Below are 7,801 nucleotides of genomic sequence, written 5' to 3'. Positions count from 1 at the left end.
AACTCCTTCCCGCCGTCATCGCGACCGCCGTCCTCGGCCTAGTGTCACAGCTGCACGTACTACTCCAGCTAGTTCTTCGTCGCCATCGTCTTCTGCTTCTACAAAGTGTTGCTGGTCAACAACGTATCAACCCTCGGTGCTACAGCATCAACATCATCTTCATCAACAGCAGCAACATCAGCAGTACCTTCAACATAATCATCATCTTCAGCAGCAGCAGCAGTATCATCATCATCAACAACAGCTACAGCAGCAGCAGCAGCAACAACAACAACAACAACAGTTTGTTAGAGTGCCAGTGCCATGTGGTGCGTGAAGTGACGCCGCCGCGGCTGCCGCTACTACTACTACCACCACTGCCCCAACGACCACGGCCACCCCCAAATGCCATCGCGGCCACGCACCAATTAACTCTCCGTCATCCGAAGACTCGTTGACCGCCGCTGCTGCCGCCGCCGCCGCCTCCAACGCGATGGCCATCAACTTCTCGGCGTCGTTCGCGGCGTGCCTGGCCGCAGGACTTAAAGTGCCCAGGCAGATCATGTACTGCATATCCCAAGGTAGGAACTACTATAATAAACCCAACAACAACAACAGCAACAAATCGTAACCATCGCTAACCATAAATAACCCTATATATTTGTTGTTGTTTAGTACATCCCTAGTAGCCATAGCATATCTCTAGATTCGTTTAGCTCTGTACATGAGTGATCGAGTGAGTGGATAATACAGTGTGGAGTAAATCAGTTTTGTTTGAAGGAATGAACGCAAGTTTTTATTTATTTTTTTGTCGAAGAAGAAGCAAACTTCTGTTACAATTGTTAAAATACAATTTCTGGGAGATTTCTTGAAGAGACGTCTTCCGGATTCGCTAATCTGATAATTTGTTAATATTATTTTGTTGGTGTGGTCATGTTCATGTATGCAGTGTGCGTTGAATAAATGTGTCTTGAGTGTGGTGTGGTTGAGACCGAGAGTTATTTATTGTAATGAATGCAGTTTTCTTGGAGGAGTGAGCGAGAGCAGAATAGAAGAAGGTTGCGGTGGTGAAGTGAAGAGAAGAGAAGTAGTGGTGGTGGTGGAGGCAGGCGAGGCGAACGGCGGTCGCGAAACAAGGCAACAAAGAGCGCGGCGCGACCTACGACACGCGTCCGCCTCTCGAACCCGGCCGTGCCGTGCCGTGCCGCGCCGCGACGGGCCGAACCCAAACCCAAGGAACCCTAGCTTAGCTAGACATACCCAACCCAACCCAACCCGAGGCCCGGCTTTTCTCTCTCGCAGACGGGGCGTCCTTCAACCCAGACAACGTCGGTCCTCCTCCTCCACCACCTCCCTCCGTTTCGCTCTCGTCCTCTCTACTCTCTTCATCCGTCCGTCTCGCTCTCCCTCATTCGCAACAGACTTCTTCCCTCTTTCACCCTCATCATCATCATCGTCGTCATCTCCCGCCGCCCTTCAACGTTCGTTCGTTCGTTCGCTCACTCCACTTGCCATAACTAACTATCAAGTTCAGTTAATTGACCCGCAGTTCATGCATTTAACACTGCTAATTTCCTATAACTATACGCACACTCGTCCATACAAACGCTCTTTTCTAATCCGTTTATCGCCCAGTCTGGCCTCCTCCTACGCTCAACGTTTCATCGGAAAACGGAAACTCCAACAATCAAAGGTGTTCCATTCAATATCCCTCCAACACGATAATCCTCACCTCTTAAATAATTTAACATATTACAACAATATTTTATAATAAATTAACCATTTTTATTAAAACTATATTAATCATTATTTACAGTTTTAAATATTTGCATATTTAAATGAACTACAAAATTTGTATTCTTCATTTAACATTTAAGTCTAATTTTCATGAAAAGCAATAAATCATTTTTATTTCACTATATATCTTAATAAATAAATGCACGTATTAATTACGTTCACTTGTAATTTATCTTGCAGATTTAAACTGATTTTTTTTTGTTGATTATAAAATATCCATTTTTTTTTCTTATAAGAAAATTGAAAAATAACAAAGCTAAGCTAAATTTGGTTTAAATGAACTATCTTTATTTGTAGATCGTTTTATATAAATATGTAGAAATTGCACAACATTGCAATTCTAATTATAGAATTGCTAAATTTCTCAAATTAAGAGCAACGTTCATCCTCTATCATATCAATTGAAAGAATAAAGTTTTGCGAACTTTTGAACCTTCTCCACCTCATCCTCCCACATCAAACACACATCTTCAGATTCAATTAACAGACTTTGATAAACAAACAGTAATTATCGATGCGTTCACAATGCCCATCACACGGAACACCAAGTTTCCAATTTACATCCAATAATGTATGTCGGCCATCGAAAACCATCGAATCGATCAGCCAGCCGGCATAATGAATTATAAATTTATAATTTCGTCCGAATATTGATTGCGAACGCAAATAATAATAATACACACACACACACCTCTCACATCCATACATTCGAGAAATCCACGTTACATTTACTTGTTTGTAATGTATTATTTTTTTTTTGTTGAAGCTAATTGAATAATTGAATATATATTTACAAATTGGTATTAAAATTAAACGTGAAACGTAAGCGGCAATAAAGAGACTCCGTTTACAGCGTTTCGTAATTCGACGGGTTCGTTCGGGTTTTATTGCAAATGTAAGAAAGAATACGGCGACAAATCTAATTAACACTTACTCGTCGTTTACAAGCTACTCGCAGTGTGCATATTTCAGACTTCGTTTGTTCGTTTCTCTCTCTATCTCTGCAGTTCCCTCATCCACCAATTAATTACCAAGTTTTAATCAGTTTATAATTCGCGAATTACCGCCAAAACCGCTTAATCGAAGCATTGTCTAGCTTTTCAGGTGTCCAATTTTAAGAGAAAATCATCCCCGTCGCTCTGTAATTGCTGTTTATTTCGATTTATTATCGCAGTTTCATTTTATTTGCTTCAATTGCATCCATTACAAAATGCACAATATTTTCTATGAATCTAGTCTACAGATTAGATAATGCCGCACATATTGCTATTATTATCGTCGGTGCTCATAGATTAAAATGTTAATAAACACATCAGGTTTTTCGCATAAACATTTCATTATGCAATAACAATTTATAAATGTTTGCAGTGGACAAGGTTAACGCCCATAAAAAAATATAAATATGTACAAAATATTACTATACAATTTTGTTTATAACAATCAGAGAGTCGAAGCGTAAAACCGAAATTAACCGGAATTTTTTAACTGAAACGTAACTGTAACCGGAACGAATAATTGCTGAATTGAAAAACCGAAATCGGAACGAAATTTTTTCGAATAAACAAATACATAATATACAAAACCATCAAGGTCTAATTCAGTGGGAACGCATAATCATTTTAAATTAAAATTAAATTTTAAATGTTAACTAACAAATTTAAATTGTTTTTTTCATTTCAATCGGAACTGAACCGAAATGTTTCGGTTGAAACCGAATCTGGAACTATAAACATTTACTTGTAACGTAACCGTAAACCGGAACGAAATTAATTGCGGTTCGACTCTCTCCTAAAAATATACAGAAATTTAATTATACTTAAACAACGATTAACTTTGAATGTTATTAAAAAGCGAAAGATGTAAATGTTTTCATTGAATAGATTTATAAGAGAAGTGAGGAATCGAACGTTTTATACTAAATAAATTACAATTAATTACTATTGCGCGAACAGTAATGTTATGCGCGACATAAATAAGTTGTAAAGTGTCGATTTGAAATAATTACAACAAAAAAAATATATAAATGGAATTCACTTGCATATTTTTCAACATTGGACTTTCATAAACATTTGTAGATTTAAAAAAAAACAGAAATAACTGTTTTATGTTACATTTAAATTGAAAATAATTGTTTTTTTTACTAATTATTTGAGAAATATTTAAAAATTTATTAATATTTGAAATTTTATATCTACTTTATGACAATTTTTCTTTCTTTAAAACTCATTTTGAATACGTTATGTTTTCGAAATTTAAATTTAAAAAAATAAAAAGTTTGTTTTTTTGAGACAATAATTTAAATGTTTCTTGCTTTTGTTACCTAATTTTTGTAAAATCTACTTTTCTAAGTTGTAATTTTCAAGGAAATCTATTCAATTTCTTAGCTACAATTTCCAGTAGAAAATTTGTGATGTTTATAAGAATCGTTTAAATTAAAACAATATTAATTGGATGAAGTAATGATAGATTGATGTAACAAAAGGGGAGTTAAAAAGGGGAAAATAATTGTTTTTTTTACTAATTATTTGAGAAATATTTAAAAATTTAGTAAACTTTATTCATATTTGAAATTTTATATCTACTTTATGACAATTTTTCTTTCTTTAAAACTCGTTTTGAATAGGTTTTGTTTTCGAAATTTAAATTTTCAAAAAAATATTTAAAATGTTTGTTTTGTTGAGACAATAATTTAAATGTTTCTTGCTTTTATTACCTAATTTTTGTAAAATCCACTTTTCTAAGTTCTAAGTAAGTAATTTTCAAGGAACAGTGTAAATATTGCTTACTTTTAAACTCTAAATTCAAATCTATTTAATTTCTTAGCTAGAATTTCCAGTAGAAAATTTGTGATGTTTGTAAGAATCGTTTAAATTAAAACGTTATTAATTGGATGAAGTAATGATAGATTGATGTAACAAAAGGGGAGTTAAACTGTTCGTGAGTCGTGAATTAGCTAAAAATCAATATGAAAACTTCGATGCGTGCAGACGAAGCACTGCTGTAGAAAGACATCAACGGCTTGTATCAATTGACCTGTAGGTCGTATGCATTACACTGACTCCATAGAACTAAATAATCCCTATTGGATTTGAGCCCCCTTTCAGCATCATCCACTCATTCTCTCTCTCTACACTCGATCCCGTTCCAACTCATTGTCGCTGCTCCCATTCAATTTCGCCATCCCCCCGATAAAGCCATTGTCGTAATTAGATATTAATAACGCATTAACAAGTCGCCTCCACTGCAGATCCGCACAAAGCCGCGCGCGCCAATTAACGATTAATAACACTAACAGTGTGTGCCTTCTCTCCACTTTTACTCGCTCTTTGTGTCTTCGGTAACTAAAGCCCTAAATGCGCCCAGCTGAAATAAGCTTAAATAAGTTCGCATTCATTGGCCTCGCACGACAGCAATTAGATTACACTCCGTGTTCAGTGTTCATTGAACTTAAACTGCCTTAGCCCATAGCTATACATCTGTTTGTATTCACCATTGTTCCGCTCTATCTCTCCACACACAACGCGCAATACAATCCCTTTACACGAAAAGAACCTTTGTTGTTCGCGCATTTCATTTAATAATAAACAAATACTTGTCTGTTGACCCCCCCCCAAAGCATAGCATTCAATTCAAATTTATTGTTGGTAATTGGTGAAGTTATTGATTACGAATTGAAATTAGTATCATCATGAACTGTGCAGAAACGCAAAGATTCATTACTATTTCATCGATCGTTTGTTGTAATCGAAGTCGAAATTAATGGAAATGAATAATGTGTACGTGACGCGCAACTCGCGAAAAAGGAATTTAATCTAAACAACAACAATGGATGGAAAAAGTGCGCCGCGAGTAAACAGAAAAATGTTCCCTTTATCATCATCCAGTTTCCATTTTGTTGTTTTCTTTTCGTCTCTCCGTCGTTTTATTTGCGAGAACGAAACATTTCTGTTTATTTGTTTTTCTTCTCCGGTTCGTCTCGTGCTGTTTATGTTGCAAGAACAACAAAAGTAGAAGCAAAAAAATAACAATAATCCAGCAACGTACACTTTCTTCGTCGAGGCTGAAAACTGTTCCATCAATTAATTAAATCATTAATTAGGCGAGAAGTATTTTTTTTGTGTATAATTGGATTATTCCCAGTTTGAAAGAGAAAAAGTGTTTTTTGTTTGTTTGTTTGTTGTTGTTGTTTTCTCGAAGCTCTTGACGGAAAATCGCTTGGAAAATTTGCAATTTTAATTAAGGTTTTGATTTTAATTGAATTTTTTTTCTTTAATGCAGCATCTTTTAATAAATTTATATACTTTTTTATGATTTAAATTTTCCTTTTTGTTTTGCAGATCAATTATTAATACAGTTTTGAATATTAAATCTATTTACGTTTTTAGATTCTGATAATAATTTTTATGCAATTATTTTATGAAAAATTGATAAGCTTTAAAGTTGATAGAAACTTGATAATTTTTGGGAAATTCCAAACTACAATTTGCTAATTTTATTGAAGTTAATGTATAGAAAATTAGGAAAAATGAATGTATAAGTAAACGAGAAAATTGAAAATTATTACAGAAAATCTTTACAAACTTATAAAAGTTTTGGATCATGAAAACTGTGATTGTTGGAATTATTTCTAAATTAGTTCTCATTTCTACTTTACGAATGAATTTATTTGTTTTTTTTTTTCAATATAAATTAAACATTTAATGGAAATCAAATGTAAACTAGATAAAATATGAAAATTAGAGAAAATCCTACATTTCCTAAGCAATTAAACTAAACTAACTGAGCGTTAAAACGAAAGCTTTCCTTGGGTAGAATTCCTGCTTTTATCCACTGAAAAACAAATCCAAGAAACGTACGGGTACGTCGAAGATTCGAGAAAGAATCGTGTTTCTATTCCACACACAGAGAGAAAGAGAGAATTGAGCGGCGTGAGAGCATTTCGCGCTCGATGAATTATTCAAATCGCGTTATGATAAATTAAAAAAAAAACAACAATTAACTAATCAAGAGACGTCTTTGCGTATATTCATTTAAACGCCTGCAGTAACAACAGTAATATACCGAATTAGATATTAATTTATTTGCTGCGCGACGCGATAAATTAATTGCTAACAGCAGTGATTTCCATACAAAAAGAAAACTCGTAACGTTTCGAGCGATAAAATTCAAAAACTTCAGTGCACGGATCGAAAAAGAAACACGAAATTGTATTACATTGTTCAGGGAAAAACCGCTCGATCTCTGCGAATTGGGCTTCGGAAAAAGTACGCTGGTAATTCCTGATTGATTGAAAGAAAGAAAGAACATCAAATTGAAATTTAGTAGTTTGGCATTTAGATTGTTTTTTTTTTATTGTTTGTATTGTTTCTTACATAATTGCTTGGAGAATATCAATCTTGTTGAGAATAAATGACTTTTTAGCTACTAACTATAGTTCCGTCTCTTCGATTAAAACTACACAAAAAAAAATAATTAATTAATTAAATATATATATGAACCTTTCCGCATTGATGAAATTTAACAGATGAATTAAACTAGCTTCTCTTTTTTGTGTTTAAGGTTACCAATTTAGTGACGTACCAGGCAAGTTAATTTTTCTAGTAACTTTTTTATTTTTTATTCTTCCCTCTCTAGTTTCACGCCAACTATTCAAGATTTCTGCATCATTACATTTATTACATTTTCACAAACCGAAATATTTTTTTGCTATTCAATTTGAACATTTGGTAAATGAGTTAGTAATAAACTTTGCTGAAATCATATTTATCAAATTACATTCTTAAAATTCTTAAATCCTGCGATTTGAACTGTTTCAGTTGAGTTTTGAGGCTGCAATCGAATAAATTAACTGTTGTTGCGAATCGAGATTTTCTATGTAAATTTCGATTTCGAATGAAAACATATTGAATTATATTGATTTTTGGAAAATAGTTAACTCGCTTCAGAGTAAAGGATATATGAAAATTGGACCCAAAACACTACCCTGTGGTACGCCAAGAAGCAATTGAAAGAAAATGTTTGAGTT

The 7,801-nt window shown here is 34.0% G+C and overlaps 1 protein-coding gene across 1 annotated transcript; it reads left to right on the top strand.

Moving 5' to 3' along the window:
* Positions 1 to 446: 446 nt before the first annotated feature.
* Positions 447 to 7,359, top strand: LOC108559720 (the record flags this gene model as incomplete). The annotated part of the gene is given in 2 exon segments (XM_017917064.1): positions 447 to 560; positions 7,336 to 7,359. Coding segments are annotated over 2 exon segments (112 nt in total), but the record flags the coding sequence as incomplete, so codon positions are not given.
* Between the last annotated feature and the right edge of the window lie 442 nt (positions 7,360 to 7,801).

This window comes from Nicrophorus vespilloides, unplaced genomic scaffold, assembly GCF_001412225.1.
Source record: "Nicrophorus vespilloides isolate i.1.1-1 unplaced genomic scaffold, Nicve_v1.0, whole genome shotgun sequence".
NCBI classification, from domain to species: Eukaryota; Metazoa; Arthropoda; class Insecta; order Coleoptera; family Silphidae; genus Nicrophorus; species Nicrophorus vespilloides.
Note: the sequence above shows the minus strand (reverse complement) of the source record. Positions and strands in the feature narration are given on the sequence as shown.